This window comes from Orbicella franksi, chromosome 15, assembly GCF_964199315.1.
Source record: "Orbicella franksi chromosome 15, jaOrbFran1.1, whole genome shotgun sequence".
Taxonomy (NCBI): domain Eukaryota; kingdom Metazoa; phylum Cnidaria; class Anthozoa; order Scleractinia; family Merulinidae; genus Orbicella; species Orbicella franksi.
The window spans coordinates 21,346,618-21,369,422 of NC_138159.1; the positions used below are offsets into that span (position 1 = coordinate 21,346,618).

At 39.2% G+C, this 22,805-nt stretch overlaps 4 protein-coding genes across 4 annotated transcripts; all 4 read right to left on the reverse strand.

The window, feature by feature from the left end:
* Nucleotides 1-426: 426 nt before the first annotated feature.
* On the reverse strand, nucleotides 427-5,307 carry LOC145470749 (uncharacterized). Its single transcript, XM_081454577.1, has 3 exons — nucleotides 4,958-5,307; nucleotides 1,670-2,634; nucleotides 427-1,477 (listed from the first exon to the last, which is right to left on the reverse strand). The coding sequence occupies exons 1-3, from the start codon at nucleotides 4,995-4,997 to the stop codon at nucleotides 944-946; spliced, it is 1,539 nt and encodes a 512-aa protein (XP_081310703.1). The 5' UTR covers nucleotides 4,998-5,307; the 3' UTR covers nucleotides 427-943.
* A 1,337-nt stretch (nucleotides 5,308-6,644) lies between these two features.
* LOC145469564 (heat shock cognate 71 kDa protein-like) lies at nucleotides 6,645-12,813 on the reverse strand. The gene is made up of 7 exons (XM_081453318.1): nucleotides 12,466-12,813; nucleotides 12,312-12,385; nucleotides 12,026-12,100; nucleotides 10,620-10,749; nucleotides 9,632-10,470; nucleotides 8,871-9,218; nucleotides 6,645-8,396 (listed from the first exon to the last, which is right to left on the reverse strand). The coding sequence occupies exons 1-7, from the start codon at nucleotides 12,668-12,670 to the stop codon at nucleotides 8,124-8,126; spliced, it is 1,944 nt and encodes a 647-aa protein (XP_081309444.1). The 5' UTR covers nucleotides 12,671-12,813; the 3' UTR covers nucleotides 6,645-8,123.
* A 1,030-nt stretch (nucleotides 12,814-13,843) lies between these two features.
* Nucleotides 13,844-18,017, reverse strand: LOC145470318 (uncharacterized). The gene is made up of 3 exons (XM_081454159.1): nucleotides 17,786-18,017; nucleotides 16,935-17,606; nucleotides 13,844-14,730 (listed from the first exon to the last, which is right to left on the reverse strand). Exons 1-3 carry the CDS (start codon nucleotides 17,793-17,795, stop codon nucleotides 14,555-14,557), a joined length of 858 nt encoding a protein of 285 aa, XP_081310285.1. The 5' UTR covers nucleotides 17,796-18,017; the 3' UTR covers nucleotides 13,844-14,554.
* A 1,555-nt stretch (nucleotides 18,018-19,572) lies between these two features.
* On the reverse strand, nucleotides 19,573-21,662 carry LOC145470756 (uncharacterized). The gene is made up of 2 exons (XM_081454586.1): nucleotides 21,329-21,662; nucleotides 19,573-20,244 (listed from the first exon to the last, which is right to left on the reverse strand). Exons 1-2 carry the CDS (start codon nucleotides 21,560-21,562, stop codon nucleotides 20,044-20,046), a joined length of 435 nt encoding a protein of 144 aa, XP_081310712.1. The 5' UTR covers nucleotides 21,563-21,662; the 3' UTR covers nucleotides 19,573-20,043.
* Nucleotides 21,663-22,805: the final 1,143 nt, after the last annotated feature.

Genomic DNA, 22,805 nt, shown 5'->3' on the forward strand with positions numbered 1-22,805 from the left:
TTAATTAAAAGTTCAGTTTTTTCTTTCATATGCTAATTGTCTCATTGGTAATTAAAATTACATCTATGTGAGCCACTAAAAGCAAAGAGGCACCATAAAATTAAAGGTTCCTGACTTCGACTGTTTCATAATTAACAATGATATAGGAGAACCTTTGTTCACAACAATTGCCTTGTTAGTATAAAATTTTGATTGTACCTGTGGCCAATGTGCCAGATGGAAACAATGAACTCAGCAAAGATTCTCCTTTGCCAGTCACTTTGTCTCTGTTCCATGATATTTAAACAAATATTTCTGTGTAATATATATCCTCATTCTTACTGTACAATAAATACATTATTCTGACTGAAAATGCAAATACTGTCCAAAATACTTACTGACCTTTTGGCATTAAAATAATTTTCTTCACACAACCAGAAAACTATATGTACTAAATAAAGAGAGTTTTTACTATTGGAATAGATAACATCACAATAAATACCATCAGAATATAGAAACTTCATATGTGAAATTAAAAATTTGAAAGTCTGTGAGCATTAAAATTCTTTGATTCTGATGCAAGATGAACAAGCTGCAAACCCTACCAGTAATGAAACTGTTCATGCTTTTTGTGTACAGATCATAATTACAGTGGACCCCACCTTACGACCACCCCGTTGATACGAGCACCTCGTTATTACGGCCACTTTATTCTGGCCCAAAAAAAAGCTCAGTCAGTCATTTTCTTATTTAAAGAACCCCTTTAATACGACCACCCCATTAATGCGACCAATTTTTCATGGCCCGAAGGTGATCGTATTAACAGGGTTCCACTGTATTATACTTGCTTGTGTGGATTTGTGTCACCATTTTGTTTTGCTTTTCTTCAGAAATAGCACGATAAAGATTAATCTAACTAAGAGTATTTTGATCCAACCGTTTTAAGAATATAAAGTGTTAAAATCTACAACTTGGACTGAAACAGTACATTCCTGGTGTCTGTAATTTTCACTCCCATTCTGTTCTTCATGACTTTCTCAACTGCATTACAGATGTGTTCCAGATACCAGAATGAAACTCGCTTGTGCACAGGAAGATACAACACATGATCTATCAAGTATTTTGAATTGTGCGGAAACAGAATGTCATCTTTCTCCTTGCTAAAGGCATTGTTTGTACCAGTTGTGCTGACGGGTGGAGAGCACACAAACTCTGCAGATGTTGGCATTTCATTTGGTACATTTCTTGATGTGGGTGCTGTTTTGCTTGCTGTACTGCCAGCTGAGGAGGACATTCCCACAGCAGCACCAACTTCTGTTTGAGACAACAAACTAGAATAAATAGGTTTCCCCGCCTTGATTTCTTGCCTTGTCTTGGATCCATCTGCTTGATCTGCCTCACTCTGCTTTGTTCTAAAAACAGTGGAAAGTTGTGTTGCTCCTTTGTATGCCTCTACACCTTCTTTTTCCAGTGCTTTTACAACTTCATCTGGATTGTCCTGTAACAAGGAAATATGATTATTAACACATAAGGCTTTAAAAGTAAATCACACACACTAATCTGTGGTTTATTGCCTCAATAAGCCACCTGTGAAAAATGAGAAGATATTGTAGATAATGTTGATTTACAAGTTCTCCAAGTGTCATTCTATCACTGTCATTAATTATCATGGCTATTTGCCGATACTCACCACAACCAGTGGAAACAACCAATAACTCTTGATGTCTGCTTTTTTGCCAGGAACAAACACATTGCTTGGAAGATTGCTGCTTACAAAATCTCCTTTCAACTTGATGGTGCGAAAGTCTTTGGTGCTCACTCTTCTCAGCCGGTACAGCATGAACTTCAGCAGCATGGCACATGGTTGATACTGAAGTTTATTTATGGTTACACCACCAGGAAATGCACGCAGGAGAGAAATGAAATACTCTTTATATCTGAATCCCAAGAGATGAAAAGAATTTATAAACAGCCAGTTCAACAGAGAATTATTAAATCCAGCCATCATGAGCAAAGAGTAACAAGTCAGCTTCCTGAAGTAGGTCCATTGACTCTGAACAGGAAACTCTTCCAACTTGGCTCTCATTTTCTTTAAAATTTCAGGGTTTTTAACTCGAACCATTGCCCCACCCAAAGATGTATAGTACTTAATTGATCCAAAACTGAAAAATGTCAGGTCTGAGAGTTTGTGGCCTTTCCTTTTCAAACCTTGAAATGACTCAGCACAATCTTCTAATACATAAAGCCCATGCGAATGTGCCACCTGGAACACTTTGTCCAAATTAATCCATTTGCCGTACAAGTGGGCTGCCACAATAGCAACAGTTTTGTCCGTCACGGCAAGTTCAACAAGTTCAGGTTTGGGTGCCAGTGTGTCGAGATCCAGATCAACTGGGACAACCTTTAGTCCATGACTCTCAACCACAGACACCATGTCTGGAATATTAATTGCTGTGAAAATTACTTCTGAGCCAACAGGAAAGTCCATGACAGTTAGGAAGACATCCAAAGCAGTCCTTATGGAAAAAGTAGCTAGCCATTGTTCAGATCCACCAAACAATGTCTCGAGTTTGCTTTGAAGTTGTTTCCGTTCTTGAGAAGTGTTATGGGTAGTTGAATACCTGAAGGCAGTTAGAATGTCTTTCCATGTTGCATCTAAATTAATGCAAAAAAAAAAGATCATTAACAGGTGTATGTCCCCCCCTCCCCACCCCCCACCCCTATCCTAGACTAGGGACTATTACATTTGTTCTGGGCTTACTGTGCAGGTGCTTAGAAATGCTGTCAAACATGAACATTAAAATTGCCACACTTCAATAATCATGACCTCTCTACTTCCCTTGCCTTTGTTTGACCCTGCACATTAACATTATACAGGAACCATCACAGATGCACTTGCAGATTATCACTATGATAGCACCCATAGCAATAAACCTGGAGGATTGTACTGAAATGGAGTCAACATCTACTTTATTGACTGATGAAACAAAATACTGCATAATATAAATAATATATAGTTCAATCCAGTAAGACTGCCTTGTTATATTTTATTGGAGAATTTTGGTGTATCATTCATCCAGGCAGATAATCTGTCAACACGAATTATACAGCTAGATAATATAAATCATTTAGGGAATGAGCTATGAGATGAGCTGTGTGTCTGTTTGACCATTCATTTAAGGATAAACATGGGCAAACAGACAGATCATCCATTCAGACAGATTATCCACGTTCAGCTCATTTCAACAAACTAGGCAGATAGTTAATCGTCACCAAAAATCCGACTGTTTACCCATAATAATTATTTATACCCAGATTGCCCTCTGAAAATGCTTGAAATGTTTGTCCCACTCACAGATCTTAGTATGATTTTTCACAGACAGCCAGTAAAGCATAACAGGTGACAGGTGCCCAAAGGGCCAAGCCAACATAGGGAGGTCCAGGTTGCCAAAGATGCAGTTTCATGCATTTTGAAGGGGGGGCGGGGGGGGGGGGTGCAAAGTGTTGTATTTAAGCACTTGATTTCAGAGATCTAGGGTAACTCTTAAACAAGTTGCACTGTTTCACCTTTTTAAATACTTTCTTCTTCTTCACTCATATCAGTCTGTAAGTCTAATAGTTAGTGTTATATGCAATAATAATAATAATTTATTAATTTAAATTGCGCTTTAACCATTCAATGATCAAAAGTGCATTAGAATATTAAAGTATACTAAATATGTGCATAAACTAAATTTAATGATAACAAAGTAATTTAAGTGCTGAAGGCTAAAAGCTTAACTTAAAAAGATATGTTTTAAGACAAGATTTACAAGTCAAAATAGAATCAATACTGCGCAGGCTTGCTGGGAGCGCATTCCATAGTTTAGGCACAGCTACACTGAAAGATCTGTCACCAAAAGATTTTTTTCATTTTTCCTGCTGGATGTAAAAGAATAGTGCCTGAATTAGAGCGCAATGAATAGCATGCGTGCTTTCTTACATTAATTAAATCGCTAATGTAAGCTGGTGCCATACCATTTAGTGATTTAAAAGTTAACAGTTAAATTTTAAAATGTATTCTATACCTAATAGGCAACCAATGTAATTCTTGCAAAACAGGCGTAATATGGTCATATTTGTGGCTCAAAGTTAGTAACCTAGCTGCTGGTCATGTTTGCGGCTCAATGTTAGTAACCTAGCTACTGTGTGCAAATTTTAAATTTTAATTCTTCTTTTCAGCCAGCTGAATTCCACCAGCTGCCAGCTTCTATTGAGAACCCTGCCCACTCATAAGGCTTTAGTTACTGCTTCGACAAAATATTAGATATGAACTCAAAGTAACACAATATTGAGCAACATGCAATCTGTTCTCACAGATTCTGAACTAAGAGGCAAATAGGGTATAAATTTCATGACTGATCTACGGATCATCCCTTTATAAAGTACCGAAGGTTAGCGTAGCATTTTCGCAACTTCCTTCTATTGTTCTAACACTGTGTCCAACAATGTTCAACTAAAATCTGCACAAATTTGAAAATCGTTGCCACAGATATTCATAGAATAGATTTTAAAACACAATTGTTGATCATTCCATCGAAGCTTATATTGTATGTAAGCTTAATTTTTTTTTTTTTTTTTTCAAGCAAAAAAAGACGCGTGATGACACTGCTCAATAGACAGAGCAAAATAATTCAACTTTTTATACCACCTGTTTATCCTGTGTTTGTACAGAAGGACAGTATGTTACCATCTTTGAGAACGACTCGCGGCTATTCAAATTGGGAGACCACTGCTACCAATTATGATTTTACTGTTTCACTTTCCATGCGAATACATAGCCCGTAGACAACGATGAAAGTATGTGGAATGAAACTATGTAAGTTTACTGAGTTGGTAAATTTCAATTCCACGAGAGTCGATATTGTTTGGCGATCGTTTGTACAACCGCTCGTGAAACATCGAAGTGAAACAACATAACACGAAATAAACTACTTACCAATGAAAAGACATGCATATTTTTCGGGTAAAATTGCCATTGAAACCTTTCCACTAAGCTTCGAGTTGTGGAAAGCTACCAAGTTGAAGTTTCCAACAACCAGGAACGGACGCGAACTCAGGTCTAGGACGATAGTCTGGGTACAAGCGACACAAGGTGTGTCACAAGTTGGTTCCCAGGGTTTCGCTTCTCAAGAACGTGAAAAAGCCTGGTTAGGACTTTGCGATTCCAAATCCTCGTACGTTCTTATCCAAGATCGCTTGGGTCATCCCTATGAATTCTTGACCAGAGTAGATTCATTGGTTCTTTTGATGCACAAGGGTGTCTGGAAAACCCGAATAGTGAATAGCGAATAGTCGCGAATAGCAAATAGCGAATAGTCCCGAACAGTTTCGAATAGTGCGAATAGTGGCGAACAGTCGCGAAAAGTGGCGAATAGTGACGAATAGTCGTCAATAGTCACCGCTTTAGGTCTAATATCCTGCGTTAATTAATTATCCAAATAAGCAACAGAATTTCAGTGAATTTATTACCTTTTCTTCTCCAGACTCAGGCTCGGGCTCTCCATCGCCGACATTAAGAAAACAGAAAACAAAAGGATAACCTAATAAAGACGTACTTACGCTTTTGGAGCGGTTAAAACAGAAGAAATTACGCTTAGAAACACCTTTTGTCCCGATAAGCGTCTGTGCTTTTTAGCGGGAAAATCCCGTCCTACGTTGCTGCGATGTTGACTGCGAGATACAGGGTACCCTATTTGCTACGATTTGCCACTAATTTGCCACCATTGCCACTATTCTCCACTATTCTCCACTACTCGAGACTGTGCGCCACTATTCACACTATTCGAGACTATTCGTATATATTCGCTATTCGCTATTCGCTATTCGGGACTATTCGCTCTTCGCTCTTCGCGACTTTTCGCTATTCGCTATTCGGGTTTTCCAGACAGCCGTTTCTAAGCGTAATTTCTTCTGTTTTAACCGCTCCAAAAGCGTAAGTACGTCTCTTAGGTTATCCTTTTGTTTTCTGTTTTCTTAATGTCGGCGATGGACAGCCCGAGCCTGAGTCTGGAGAAGAAAAGGTAATAAATTCACTGAAATTCTGTTGCTTATTTGGATAATTAATTAACGCAGGATATTAGACCTAAAGCGGTGACTTTTGACGGCTATTCGTCAGTATATATTCGCCACTTTTCGCGACTGTTCGCCACTATTCGCACTATTCGAGACTATTCGCACTATTCGCGACTATTCGCGACTATTCGCGACTATTCGCTATTCGCTATTCGGGTTTTCCAGACACCCATGCGATGCACAATAATCCGAGTGAGGTTTAGACCACCCCAAAGGAACCCACCCTGACAGTTCACAGAATGAGATCCCAGGGGGCCGGAAATAGGATTATAAAAAAAGTTGCTAATAAACTGTAATTAGGAATCCAACCACCGTCACCGTCATGATCTGCTTGCTTCAAACTTGATGAACTATTAATGAGCTTGAGCAATTATGCAAGGTATGCCGCATTTTAAATTCTGAATAGAACGCACGTGAAGTTTGTTATCACAGCCAACATTGCAGTGACTAACAGAATTAAGACCACCCTTACCCCACCCCTGCAGTACAGCACTAACTACTGCTCTGCTGAAAACCATGCATAACAAAAAGTTAAAAGGTTGTAATGACGGATTTGGGGCGGGGAGGGGGGTGAGGGGGTGGATTGCGTGGCTAGCTAGCCTGCTTAGCTTGGCGGTGCAATTTGAGCGTGCGCACAAAGCGACGAAGAAGGCCCCTCGCGGTTTCGCCGCGTTAACACTAACTAAGGGGGCTAAAAACAGTTTCCAGCAATTAGATTTTGATGGGTCGTAAAAACCACTCTTTATCCCTTGATCCTACAATCATGGTATCAAAGACTGCCCAATCATTGGTGAACACGTTGGTATCATTTTCGTGACACAATAGGTTACCACAGCAACAGTATGACCTAAAAACACGCGTAATTACAGCTTTAGGGGCTTATAATTCAGAAACGGCACGGTGAAATTTTGTTATATTATCAACCTTTGACAAATATGATAAGACGCAACTTTTGGCAAAGTTAGAAAAAAATTCTGTAAGTAGGGTTCAGAGCCTCCTTAATTTTTTCTGGTGTAGTAGTTTTCTATTAGATAATTTCCAGTTCTCAAATTGCCCCATTTTAGGAAGCATGCTCCATTGATTCTGCAATCCCAAGATACCAGCCACCACGCTAGAAAAAATCCTGGATCCGCCAATGGGTTGGGAAGCACCCTAGCTAGTTGACCTTTAAAACCCATCTGGTCTTTAGTTCAGTTGCACAGAAGCTAAAACTATTAAAAGCAGAGTATAAATTGTCAACACATTTGTTTCCGTGTTACCTTTAATGTTCTCAATATTTAACTTGCTAAGATCTCCACAAATGACCATAAACACAAATGCGAGTATCTCCTGTCACATAAGCCTCATTATCAGCTGTTTTTTTTGAAAGTGGTAGCCAGGCAATTCTCTAAGGAGTGTGCCACTCGAGGAGACGCCATAAACTTCAGGCTAGTGTCAGTCGTGCCATAGTTTAAAATGTTCTTGCATACAAAAAACCATTTTAAGGCATGCATAAAACAAATAAATTTTTCTATAACTCAATACTTAGTCAAAGTCTGAGGTTTTAAGCACCTAATGCTGTCAAATAAAGAACCCAAATATCTTGCAAAACATGGCTTCTAATGAGTTCTGGCATGTTTCATAATCAAAGATCCAGTTACTTTAATTTCAACCTTACTGCCTTTAAGCTATGGTAAACTCCGACTTCTGGTACTTCTGAACAACTGGGGATAGAAAGGTTGCTTTTATTTTGCAGTTTAATAGCTGACTTAAATGCTAGATCATGATATCATAAAAAAAATTCTTGAGAGAAAAAAATAAATGTATTGTGAGACTGATCCCCACTTGTTACCGTACATCATTCTTACAACCTTGCTACTCTCTATAGCTGTATCATAGCATTCAACTTTTGGGATAAGAAGTCATTGTCACTCCACCATGATCTAGCTTGCAGCATCTAAGACTTTCACATCATAAAAACTACAAACATAGAAGCTAAAAGTGGTCTACAGCTAACATGCAATGATATTAAAACCACTTTTTCTCAGCATTCAGTCAACCTCTTCAATTGTTGGTCCCCCTGAGCTGGTTGAGTCTGAAGTGGGAGCCCCACCCCCCTGGGGAAATCCCCCTGCTCCTGGAGGGGTACCACCAGCACCCTGGTACAACTTTGTTATCACTGGATTACAGATACGCTCCAGTTCCTTCTGGCGCTTATCATATTCTTCTTTGCCTGCATCTGGATTACTGTCAATCCAACTGACTGCCTCATTGCATTTGTCAACAATTGTTTTCCTGTCATCCTCTGAGATCTTATCTCGCACCTGAAGTGAGAGGCATTTGTAGATGTGTCAGAATGAAAATTCTATAATACTAAATTTAGCTTTTGGCTGAGCAAACAGATTTCTGTTTGTGTTTGCCAGTTTCAGAACTTATTTGATGGTTTGACAGTTGATGTGCTGATATTCTACAACTTACATAGAATTTTCCCAGGCCCAAACAAAGCAATGAAAAACAAACAATGAATAAAATGTTCGTGTGGAGCATCTGTCAAACCATGGAATAATATGACTGTTTTATCTACCTTGTTTTTAAGCAAACCAGGACCCTACAGTGCAACATGGAATAAGGAATTTACAATACAACTGTTTTATTTTCCTTGTTTGTAAGCAAACTAGCACACTACAGTACAACAGGGGTTCGTATTTGCATGTTGTAATGACGTCAAATAATAACAAAGTGCAAAAGTTTCATCACGCTTTCTAAATAATCTGTGTAAAAATAATATGTGTTCAAACCTTCTCATCCTCGACTGTACTCTTCATGTGGTAGGCATAACTCTCCAATGAATTCTTGGCCTGGACTTTGTCACGTTGTGCGTCATCTTCTGCTTTGTACTTCTCTGCCTCTCGGACCATGCGATCAATGTCATCCTTGGACAGTCGACCTTTGTCATTGGTGATGGTGATCTTGTTTTCACGCCCAGTGCTCTTGTCCACAGCAGAGACATTTAAGATGCCATTTGCATCAATGTCGTAGGTGACTTCAATCTGTGGTACCCCACGAGGAGCCGGTGGAATTCCAGACAGCTCAAACTTTCCAAGCAAATTGTTGCCTGATGTCACACCTCTCTCACCTTCAAACACCTTGACAAAACAACAAGGGACAGTTAGGCCACAGCTAACACAACTGTTGGTGTTACTATTTTGACACATGAGCATAAAATAATAAATTAGTACTTTGTTACTGAAGAAGGAATTTTGCTCTTTCCCCTAGACAAGATGTTAGGCCAAGCTATTGGCAACATGTGTATCCATTTATATTCGTGTAGCATAGGTTAAAGTATGACAGACACAGACACTGACCAACCTCAAAAACACAGTTCTCGTCCTAGAGTTCCTTGTACCAACTCACTGACACATTCTAAATTTGACGGAATTTGATGCTTTTCCCAGCTGCAGTACTTCACACCAGCACCTGTCACCTACAGTCCAGGGTATGGAATTCTACTCAATAACCTAAGCATATAAAATTGCTTCAGATTATAAAGTCTCATTACCTGAATAAGAACACTGGTCTGGTTGTCAGAATATGTAGTAAAGGACTCAGTTTTTTTGGTGGGTATGGTTGTGTTGCGTTTGATGAGGACCGTCATAACACCTCCTGCAGTCTCAATTCCAAGGGACAGGGGTGCAACATCAAGCAGCAGTAAATCCTGGACTTCACTACTCTTATCGCCACTCAAAATTGCAGCTTGAACTGCTGCTCCGTAAGCCACAGCTTCATCAGGGTTGATGCTCTTGTTGAGCTCTTTGCCATCAAAGAACTTCTGCAGAATTTCCTGAATCTTTGGGATACGGGTCGATCCTCCAACCAACACAACCTCATGAACCTTCCCTTTCTCAAGCCCAGCATCACGTAGGGCCTTCTCAACTGGCTTTTTGGTGTCCTCAAAAAGAACATTATTTAATGACTCAAACTTCGCGCGGGTTAGTGAGGTGTAAAAATCAATCCCCTCAAACAGTGAATCAATCTCAATGCTAGTCTGAGTACTGGAGGACAGCGTTCTCTTTGCACGTTCACAAGCGGTCCGGAGGCGGCGCAATGCACGTTTGTTGGTTGACAGATCTTTTTTATACTTCCTTTTGAATTCCTCTACAAAGTGGTCAACTATGTTGTTGTCAAAGTCCTCTCCACCTAAGTGAGTATTGCCCGCTGTGGACTTCACCTCAAAGATTCCATCTTCAATGCTCAAAATAGAGACATCAAAAGTGCCGCCACCAAGGTCAAAGATCAGAACATTACGCTCAGCACCGACTTTCTTGTCAAGACCATATGCAATAGCAGCGGCAGTTGGTTCATTGATAATGCGCAGAACATTGAGACCAGCTATCACACCTTTAAAAAAAGGGAAAAGCATTGAGCTTCATCGAAAGTGAAGGAGCAAAGAGATATAGGAAATTTACATATGGAAGCTGACTGAAAACGAGTTTTCATCTAGTTTGCTGGTCCGCAATGCAAATGAGATCATTGATATTTTAACCTACCTGCATCTTTGGTAGCTTGGCGTTGAGAATCATTAAAATAGGCCGGCACTGTCACCACAGCATCTGTTATAGTTTTGCCAAGATATGCCTGAGCTGTTTCTTTCATCTTTGTCAACACCATGGATGAGATCTGAAAAAGATGTCAAACTGCCAATTAACAATGATGGCCTGAATCAAATCCTGATCGAGAAAGCAACTTGAAATGAGGCTGGATTGCATGTTGATTATCAAAATTTTCCTACAGAATGTACTTCACATACTATCTTGCTTGAAGTAGTTAGCAAATAATTTTCTTTTGCTGGCCTCATTAAAACCCTGTGAGTGTACATGATTTAGCACATGAAAGACCACATTTGAAGATTATCAATTCATTTATGAATGAATATTAGTAACAACTTGTGTTGAGCTGCAAATATGTAAAATCCATATAAAAATTTGTTCTGGATAGGAAAACAGAGGAATATCAATTTGAAGGAAGATCAACTTTGCTATACATGCAAAGATTTTACCATTCTTTGACAAACATAGCTGACCTTTGAATAATTTCATATATATAATGTGCAGTTCCAGAAAATATCCATACCCGTGCCAACAATTCTAAGGGAAAAGTTTTAAAACGCTTTAAAGAAAAGTATAAAGATAGACCAGAATTTCCAGGGGCTGGGGGTTCAAACTAAAAATCCTTCCATGGGAGGGGTATGGATATTTTCTGAACAACACAATTTACTCTGTTTATATTTGTCTAAATAACACTATTATTGCCAATTCTTCAGACTCTTGATTGTGTGGAATTCATACAAGTCCCAGTTGACAAGTCCAACCAATCAAGATAAGGTAAGGTAGGGTAAGGTAACTTTAAGTTGTAAACGTGGGGAGTGGTTGTCCAATCTCCCGAGCCAGGGGCTCATGACAAAAACGCACGACTATTTCCAATAACAATACTACTTACAATAATTATTACTATATTCGCTAAGATAAATTCACAATTTAAATATAACATATTCCTAAGAGTAACTAGTCCTAAGCCCCTGTAATGTGCAGTTCCAGAATATATCCAAACCATTCCAAGAAAATGTTAACGAATTCTAAGGGGGAGGAGGGTTTCAGAAGCCAAAATTTTTAAAGGAAGGTGTGAAGCTAAACCAGAATTTCCATGGGGGGAGGGGTGGAGGGTGGGTTCAAACTAAAACACCTACTGTGGGAGGGGTATGCATTTTTTCTTGAACAACACAATCAGGCCCCTAGCAAGCAGCTACCAATGAGTAACCAATGTAAAGAGATGATTGACAAACTTGACCTTCAGCCCAGTTTAGGCGTCGTAAATAAAACTACACCTGAGTGAGCATAATATTTAGTACAATATATGATCACCTGGTGCACCATATAAAAGTTAAGCCTTTTAATACCTCTTCTGCATAAAATGATTTTGTTTCTCCTTTATATTCCACGCGTATTTTTGGTCTCCCAGAGTCGTTGATGATCTATTTAATCAAATGGGAAATAATTATTAGCTTACTTCACCTAGACAAGCTTATTCAACAACTTACAGCTTGTGCATTACGAAAATGTAAACTAAATGCTACTTAAATTGATACTTAATCATTTACGGCGTTCCAATATATTCTTTGAAAGACTTAAAATCTTAAAATCTCAACTGAGGATTCAAGAAATTAAGCCATGTTGTTCAAATACCTTGAAAGGCCAATGTTTCATGTCATCTTGCACAGATGGATCATCATAACGCCGTCCGATTAACCGCTTTGCATCTGCAAAAGAACACAAGCGAAAATTCAGAAACAAGTGTTCGGAGCGACTCTTTTCTATCAGTAGATTGATGGAAACCTACCGAAAATCGTATTGCTAGGATTCATAGCCACTTGGTTCTTAGCAGCATCGCCTATCAAGCGTTCGGTGTCCGTGAAGGCCACATAGCTCGGAGTTGTTCGATTTCCCTGGTCGTTCGCGATAATCTCCACTTTCCCATGCTGAAAAACTCCAACACAGGAGTAGGTGGTACCGAGATCGATTCCAACTGCTGGTCCTTTCGACATGTTGACACACAAGATAAAAGAAACCACGCAAAAAGGTTCGCACCTCAAAACAATCCACCAACAGGCTCTGTTCTTCCGCGATAACGAAAACGACAACGTCACGTGACTAGATCTCACGCCCTACCCAGCAATGAGCATTATATGTTGTCTCGTTCTTGGAACTGTCTAGAACATCCTATTTGTAGAATGTTTTGGAATGTAACATTCTAGTGTCGGTGTAATAAAAAAATTGTAATTAATTTTAAAATGTGAAAAAGTACACAATGATGTATGTTTCTAAAAATAGGATGTACAGATCCTTGGGACTCGCATCACGTGATATTTCAGGTGAGTTGGTCACAGAGGAAAGGAATGATCTCACTGCACGTCGCACCGCTCCAACTTGCTCCCATTATTACTCGAGTCCCCGCTAGGCAGGCTAAAGGCTTGCAAGATTTATAATGAATATATTAATAGGCCTTTTTAATAGTTATCTACTGTAATTACCTCTTCGTCTTATCACGGGGGGTGGCGGGGGAGAACTCCTAAATGAAAAGGTCGGGGTTAGGGGTGTTCGTCGTCTCGCTTAGAAGTGTAAATGAAGGAATCAATGATTCTGGTGTCACTTAGGGTATCCATGACGAAATGCCTCTATTGCAAGCTGCCAAACTATCTTTAAGGGTGCAGTAGAAATTTTAAAAATGCCTTTGTATCCCCGGCCCCGTTTTTAGGCTCGATTTCCGCCGGTCTCTCGAGTCCGGCAGTGGGGGCTCCCTTCCTGAACAGCGGCTGTTTCGTGGTATCTTGCTCTAGCCGACTAGCCACGCCCAAATTGGCCTCCATTAGGAGTTTAATTCACTATCTTATTAAAAGAGCTTAGAATTTGTAATTCATCATTGTTAAGAGTGGTAGTTTTACTCTATGTGTACATTAAGTTTAATTCACCTTTATGATTAGTATTTCAGTATTATTACATGACCGAGAAAATTGCTAAAAAAAAATGATTTGCTGAGAGCAGGCCAATTTATCGTTAGTTTTTAATTTGCACTTCACGCACGCGCTCGTAATTTTCTCAGATAATAAATGAATAACTAGACATTTGAAAATTCTTTCAAATTACACTCGCCTGAAGTTTCGTGCAATATTGCACTTGTATTCAATTACAACATTTCCTCACTTGAGCGTGGGGCAGTTATTAACTTCGTTCCAAGTGTTTCGGGCAAGCTGCAATAAAAGAGATCTGGGAACAAGGTACCTATCGTATGTCTCACAAAGTACCGTGCAGAGGTGGGGTAAGGAGTGGTGTAAGCACTCTTCAAGAGTGCTTCAACAAAAGTTACAAAAGGTGGCGATATTTCTTTCTTCCTCTGTTATCTTGTATATAGAGAAAGTGTGTAAATAATAGCACTAATCCAGGAGCTGCACTAATCCCAACACTTGTTTATTTATTAATGTACAAAACTCAGAACAGCATAACATTCCGTCGTCAGTTCCTACTCTACACTGATACATTATGGTTCTCTTACATGAAGTACAAAGATCAAGAACAGGACTTTAAAAAAAATAACAATAACAAAAACAAAATTTAACAAAGTGACTAAATTTCAATACATTTTCCGCTGGAGGTGTCCATTTCCACAGTCACTAATGTATCTTATTTTAAACGCTCAAATGAAGGTTCCCTAAATAAAGACTATTTTTTGTCTTAACCCTGTATGTTGTCACTTCATGGGATGAAAGTATTTATTCTTTATTATTTAAACCGTCTACGGCCCTATTTAGCATAAAGTAGTATAAAAAGTCCCACATTTAAAAATAACTTGATAAAAATATATTTCAAATTTCCACGGCGTCACTTCACACTATTATTTCTTTTTAAATGTATATGTAGAAATGTCTGGTCCATTAGCACCACGTGCTTGTACATCTTCTATTCCCCACGAGCCTTGTTCGCTCATCAAAGCTGGGGAACTCTTCCTCAAGATATCCTCGAGTTGATTGGTTTCTTTCTTGTTCTATGTGCTGGTCGTGGAAGACTGGGCCTGCATTAGAAACCTTCTCCAATATAAACTTTTGACACACTGTGGATCAGAGAAAATAAATACGCAGGTTTCGTAAGAAAGACTTATCATTTGATTTGTTTTTTGATAACGTTATGAAAGTATTAATTCACCGAGCCAAAGAGAACTGAAAGCCAAACTAACGCACGTAAATCGAGGGCGTGGTCGGGAAACGTCATGACGTCATGTTAGGAATTTGGATTTGATTGGTCAAAATGAGAGTGATTGTGGATCATGCATCATCACTCTCATTGCGTATTTTTCAAACTACAAGAAAATAATTAAATTCATAGTAAAAACATCGTTATTTAGCTTGCTAACGTATCTGCCATGATCAGCCTAAAACTGCGTCATCTGCTGCTCTGCGTAACACTGTCATTTTTCTAATTGAATTTGAATGAAAATGCTCTTCAAAAATGTTTATGAAACAGACGCTTGCTATTACGGCTAGATAATACTGTAAACAGCAACAATATCAGATGCCAATACTACGACGTGATTCAGTCCTTTTATGTTATATGGGATTGCATTTGGCTTGGAAGCAGCGGAGAAGAAAAAATTCTGCTACCTAAGAACTTTACGCGAAAAAATTTGTTGGTTCACTGATCAATGACAAAATTGGAAAATTATAAATTTTTCAAAAACTTATTGTAAACTTTTCTAGGGTGACGGCAGAACTAATCTCTCTTCTATGATTGCGTGGGAATTTACTTTAAGAGGGAGAGATGTAACCTTAAAAGTGAGCTTATGCAATCGACCTCTGTATCCTTGTGACACATGCGTAAAAATTAAAAGCACTGTGGCGTTAACATGGTCGCGGGCAATACAAAACCATTATGTGATGCAGGAAAAGAGTTAACCAATCCTGAAATGATCCCAAATACAATATCAGGTCTACATTATTAAGAGAGAATCTCTGGCTGTATCGTTACTTATTGAAATTCCGAAATCTGTTTAAAACAAACTCCCTTAATTAACCAAGGATGCAGCATATGCCCTCGGAAAAGATAGTTATAAGACTAGATCTGTGAATTGCGGGAAATTCAGAGTGTGTGTTGAATGATTTGATATTATAACCAAGTTACACAATGTATTCTCTCGATCATTTTAAAAAATTTCTCGTACGGGTCGGAGATAATAAATATATATCCGTCATTAATCGTGATATAAGAACGCCAAATCAGTATTCTTTATCATTACAACGCTAATGGAATTCTTTAAAGCAAGCATAAGATAAATAAACGTTGGTAGTAATCAAAAAAATGTTTGGTATTGCGTTTGTTAAGAGGTGTGACAACGACTGAATTATTAGTTTATCTTGTTGCTTAGCGTATCAGTCAATGGAAGGAAACTTTTAACGCACTGTACACCACACGAACTTCACTTCATATTATATTTCCGCTGATTCATCTTATAATTGTCCCTTGAAAAAATTAGTTTTCTAAACAAGAGTTCAAAGATATTGTCCTTTAAAGTTAATTAGCTTGTTATCTCATGTGTATCGATGGGAATATATGTTCAGCTAAGGTGAATTATGATAAAGCAAAATTCTTTTCATTGAAAACGAAACAGTGGCCCAGACAAAGGCAAGTCGCTTCCTTTCAGAGATAACTCTCGAAATTGGCTCAACTATAGCTGCATGACTATAAAACAGTGAGCAGTAATTCACAGCAGTTTAATACAGATTCCATATCAACTACAACTACAGACCAAACGCTATGAAAGTAAGTACGAGAGCTATTCACAGATCTCATGATTAACCCGCCCGGAAAAGATAACAGTCAGAGACTTCGTAATTTTTTACGAAGCTGTATAGCTTTAATCATTGAACCCGAAACCTTACCCCCCCGCGCAAGGGCAGTTTCTAGGATAAGATTTCGCTGTGACTGAGAGAGATTGAAGTGTTCCATACTGATGGAGGAAGGAAGAAGTAGAAGAGCCTTCGTTTTTAAACGATCTAGCACTCAGTTTATCGGCCAGGTAATCAAGTAAAGTTAAAAAGAAAAATAAATAGTTACGTTGGCCTTTTTACCAGTTCCATGCCAGTGAGTACCGGATAATATTGTAAGAATTCTTTTGGTGTTTATTCAACTCATTAGCAAATGAACACAGATATATATAGGACTGACTTAAAACTGGCTCAGGTTTTTTAGATGAGGTGGAGGTGAACGTGATAGCAAAGTTAATTAAAGCTGCTGCATGTTATAAATAAGTTATTAACCTACCGTAACAGCCACAAGGCCACAGGAAATTTCGTGGAACAAATCCTTGTTCCCGATGTACATTCTCGACCCACCACCAGTCATTGTCATCTTTGCTAAGTACCCTGACGAGTTCCCCTCTCATGACGGAAATATCATCATCGTCACAAGCTTGGAAATCAAACAAGACCCGGAGCATGGTCTGTCTTTCACGAACCCGCAGAGCTTCCCGCGGGTCAAGGCCACGGGATTCCCGAATTGAGCATCTCATCTGACCTGCCCGAGTGAAATTTACTTTGTCATCATACACTGGCTCCTCGTTGACACTGGTGTAGCTTTCTGCTGGTAATATAATATTCACTGGTTCTGTATAATTTTCTTTCAGTTTTACCTCAGGCTTAGAGAAGGTACCTTTTTTTCCTTCTTCTGGCTTCCTACCAAATATTCGTTTGGTCTTTCCAAATATCTTTTTGGTCGCTCGCTGAAGGAAGTTTCCTTTCCGTGGGCGGTCAGAAATGCCATTAGTTTCGTGTTGCTCCTTCAGTTTTATTCCCTGTTTTTTCGACGTGAAGCAGTTCCAAGCTTTAGTTTTGTTAGCGGTGGACATCTGTCCTGAGTAATAGCTTTCGTCGCTGAAAGCGATGCTCGAGTCATCTTGAAAACCAGAGTCGTCATCCACCTGAACGACGCTGTACTCTGAATAGAGAATCAAATTAAAACAACAGTCATTCCTTAATACCATAGCGTGGGAAATAACTTAGAGATGTTACAAGCGAAATAGAGACTTGTGTTATTAGTGATAAACAAGACAAGTGACTAAAGTTAAAGAACTTTTAGAGAAGTATTTGTTTTTTAGGATGCAAAGCAAATCTTACCCCGCTTCATCACCAAATCTCGTCTGAGGAATCCAGGTGCTGACAGCGTGATATATCGCCTCGCTTGTCGCAAAATATCAAATAGTATATCTGTCACGAGACTCAGTGATTAATTACACTTCAATTATGCCCGAGGGAAGTCCAATAACACAATTTAGTAAAGCGACTGTAAAATTTCTCGCCGTGTAAAGGCTCCAGCAGGGATAATTATCTTTTCGTTTTCACTACTGGACTTTTCACATGCTAATTGTCAGTTTTGACGCACCGCAATATTCTTGAGAGGGTCACGAGCATGCAAGCATGTGATTCACTTAGACAGACAATACAAAACCACATTCACTGTTTTTCTTTAATATTGTTAGTGAACGCATCATTGAAATCTGCACCAAGCTCAACGAATAAAAATTGACTAGCTTTGAATTTAGTGTCAGGTTGAGAATTTGGCGGTTCCGTTCACACCAGCAAAATAGCTGAGTCAGTTGCGACTGAACCTGTTGTGTAAAGAGAAATTATGACTTGATCACACGCGGAAGACAAACAATTTTAGAATGAGATATCAAGCTTGCTCTATAAAGGGAGTTTGACTCGTGAATCGGGTGTGTTTTCCTGTTTTTCAGAGACGGCTGTTGTTTTTTGTTTTGTTTCTGTTAATGTTAGTCTGTCGGTTGGCAATTAAAGAAATGTGTCTCAAAATAGCACAGTGGAGCAAAGAGACACTTCTGCCCATAAGAGCTCCCTCTTGGCTTTGGCAAACAAAGGTCAAGAATTGGGTTAGAGCAAAATAACCGTTTCTGTTTACAAGAATCACAGCTCCTTAGAAGTTGTGGTTCCACTTGAAAACATGTCTAGAAAGTTTCATGCATTTTTAGTTTTTACAAATAGTCTGTAACTTGTATGTCGCGGCCGAAGAACCGACAATGTATATTGCTCAGGCGTTATGGCCGAATATCTTCAGAGGACGATAACAAAGGGGCTAGTGTTACAATATTTCACGATTCAAACCTTTTCTTTGTTACAAAGGCCTGCCGATAAAGTTTGCCTATGTGTCGCGCCAGTGCTCGGCTCAATACGTAATCAAAGTTCAGAGCGCATTATTCGCGTTGTCCTGAAAACAATGGCACGATCTTTCCTCTTTAGTATTTTATCTAGAAGGAACATCTATTAAACGGAAAAACAAGCTTGAGATAAACAAAGGTACACTAATATCAAGGATCCACGTAACTTATTCAAGTACATACGTCACTTGTCAAGTGACCCCACTGTTCCGCTCACGCTGGAGTGATTCAGGAAGTGTGCGGTTGTTTTGGTCTGATGAAGATCACGGCATAGTACCAAGACATAGTATGACATAGTACGGCACGCTAGAGTCAGACATCTCGGTCAGCAGCAGGTGCCAGGAACTTATGAGTGACCAGGAAGCCTGATTTGAAGACCAGGCACCCTCGTATCCAGGGTCTTCGTTCCCTTTGACCAGCGCTCGTTTCGTCAAGCCAGCATGCACAGTAAGGAACGAAGACGAGGTACGAGATTGAAGACCGTGCAGTTTCGCGGTCTTGCCAAATATGTTGAAGGGATTGGTTAACGCTGGCCGATAACGACAGACCCAAGTGACAAGATTGAATTCTGGGAGACGACTGAAGCAAGATGCTTCATTGATACCGTGAAGGTCCTGGGTTGGAGATCGAATCAACAAACTCTTAACCTTTCAGAAACCTTCTTTTTATTCTCTTCTATTTCAGAAGCTTTCTATTTTGAAATCCACACATTGTTATGATTTATTTCACCTGTTAACACAAGATTATCACATGATTATCACGCGAGTGTGTTGAAACGTTTCATAGCTGCATGTAATAATGCGAAAAGAGGTTAGCTCCTTCGGTTTATCCGTGACTGAGTGGAATGAAACGTTTGTGGCATAAAGACCATAAAACAAAATGAGCTTAGCGAAGACCACGAAAAAATACATTTGTATCTGAACTAAATTAGAAAACATGAATGAAGTTAGATTAGTCTACGAGGTACAAACAGGTCGCTTTATTGTGCACTTACAGTGTTACATATTTATCAGCCGTTTATATTTAGGGACCGGCATGTTTACGACTGGTTTCCTTTGCGCAGTTATATTTCAAAAGTCTTGTCAAACTGAATTTCGTAACCGATTCTTATGATTTGTAATGGAAACTGCATTGCCTTCTTTTTTTTCTTCTTAAGTCTCCTCTCAACTCCGGAGTTGACTCAAGCTCGACGTCTGCAGGACATCAAGTTTCAGTCTGCAGATTTTCCGACGAGTGACAGTTTCTCTTTCCATAGCCATTGGCGCTTGTGATGCTGTCGAGATGTCGTTGACTTACTGACCGCAAAGGAGTGAAGGCCTGTAGCTGTTCCTTCATGGCGCCTGACACTTTTTGCAGACGCTGGAGCCGTTTACCTGTGCTTTGGTTCTGATGACGTAGACTTTCCTAGGACAGTGAAAAAAACTCTGAATTTATCACTATATAGTTACGATCAAAAGAAGAGCTAGTCAGATTGCACACTCTGGAATTGATAAGAACTCTTAGCCTCAATAATGATTAGCATCTATTTCAGTTATCTTTAGATATCAATGCAAAATCACTAGAATGAAGAGGAAACTGCTTTGATATACTAGTGTCACAACAGTTCTTCCTAAAACTACCAACGAACGTAAAAAAAAGAAGTGTGAAATGAGTTCGAACACGTTTACAACCAAAGCAATAAGAGAAACATGGGCTGATTCTACAGGTGAGTTTAGGATAAGGATTAAGTAGAAAACCATCAGAAAAAAAAAACAAAAAAAACCCCAATAAACTGAAAACAAACAAGGGTGGGCACGAATTTGAAAGATTAAGACGAATTACGAACGACAAACTTGATAAAGTTGGCCATGGTTCTCTACATACATCGTCCATCTTAGCCACTCTAAGTCAACCCATACAACGAATCATTACTCTTTCGTAATATGCCGGATTGAAGAACTATGGGTAACATTATAGTGGGCTGCACTAACAAGCAGGTGGAAATTAAAACTTAATTTTGAAAAGAATATTTAATCTCCAAACATTAATTTCGAGTGCTTTTGCCGCCAGATTATATTGATGCTAAAGTGATGTGTGAAGAAATAAGTTAATTTCTATTTGCTCCGCGCGAATAGGAATTCTTCGATTCACTGATTTGAATCATGTACTCGACACTGCCAGCGACAAAAGAGTTACTTTTGTACTAATTAGTCACGTCGGCTTTAAAATATGTAAAACAATTTTCACTTTAATTTTATGCCGACGCATCAGTCTATGCGGTCGACAGTACTTAAAACTTCCACAATGTCGAATAAAGCCAATTTCTCTGTTGCGTTATGTGAAGTTTGCCAATTTTGTCAACGTAAAATAATGTTTGTTTTCATTCTTCTCGCGCGCGACTAACAATATCCAGCAATACATATTGACAAAGGAAACCGCATTGTTTTCGTTAAAGGACATCTAGTATGTGGCGCACTAAAAGTTGTCCTTTACTCAACAAAAACCTTACCATATCGCGCAAAAGTCCCGAGGTTTCTTCCTCTAACTTCTTTGTACTTGAGCTCATTTCGTAGATAATCTCATGAAAGGATTTTGCCCTTTTTAATGGGTTTTTCCTTTCGCGAAAGAACCTTGGTGAAAGGGATTCCCCATCGCTACTTCCTGATGTTAAACTTTCAACACTGTGGCTTGTCTTGAATTGCCGGCGTCTCGTATTTTCGTGGAATTCGTTTCCAAAAACCATGCTTTAAGTTAAAGCTTTCAGTTGGTAATGGTAGAAACCTTCTGACTGAAGAGAAAATTAATTTCATGTATTCGTTGAATCACTGATATCGCATTTTATGGACGCGATGCCATGAAGTAAACAAAAGTTTCGCAGATTGACTTTGACGTAAATTTTGATTGGATGCTTTATGCTAAAAATCTTTGAATTATTTATTGCTTTGTTGCGCACGCGACATGAAGGACATGTGAAGATGTTTACGGCTACGAAACAGACCAAGTTAATATCAGAGACAAGCACAGAATACAAATCAGGAATCTGTTGAAATACTCTTTAGCTGTATGGATCTACACTCGCTTTTAAAATCAGCTCATGCCTTTGCAGGTCTATTATAAAGAAGTGGCGAACCTTCCCAAATATAACCTCAGTGCCAATGAGCTGAGATAAATGAATTTAACTTTTTCTCGCGAACTCAATGAGCCTTGGGTTACTCTCCTATATTTATGAGTTGTGTTGTACGTGCCTCCGCAAGAGGCATTTTTTTGATTTTGCTCTTGCTTCTTAGTCTGAAATGCGGTTAAAGATTTTGCTTGTATAGTCTGTTTTGCTTGCAAGACTGTTATGGCCTACCGGACGTAAACCTAGCACCTTACCCCCCCCCCCCCCCCCCTAGCCTGCAAATACAAAAAGTAACACTTGTGACACGGTGTTTATCAACGTATTTTATATTACAATGTAACCCTCCGACGTACACACAGATCCACACAAAGTCGTATACCCATCATGGTTCATCAACGTATTTTATATTACAATGTAACCCTCCGACGTACCGGCACAGATCCACACAAAGTCATATACCCACCATGGTACGGGCCGTGGACCGGGGTATGGGTGGACAGATGGATAGAGCTCTTCCCTGGGTTTTCGTTTTAATATGACATGTTTTTTTAAAGATTGTTTTGCGTTTGTTATTTATTATATCTATCAGTTATTACGCGCACTGTGATTGGTCAATTTAACAGGCCGTATTCTACTGTACGGCCCGCTAAAATTTAAAGCTGTTTTTTGTTGTCAAAATGTTTCATGATTTATCGCCAAGTCCTCCGATTTATGGCCCAAGCACGAAGCGCGCGGGCCATAAATCGAAAGGAGAAGAAACTCGGTCCGTAACTTACAGTATGGACCTCGACCAAGAGGTATGAATAGGACGAGGAGACGCGCGGAGACGCGATAAGGACGAGGATGATTTTTGTCGTAGCTCTTT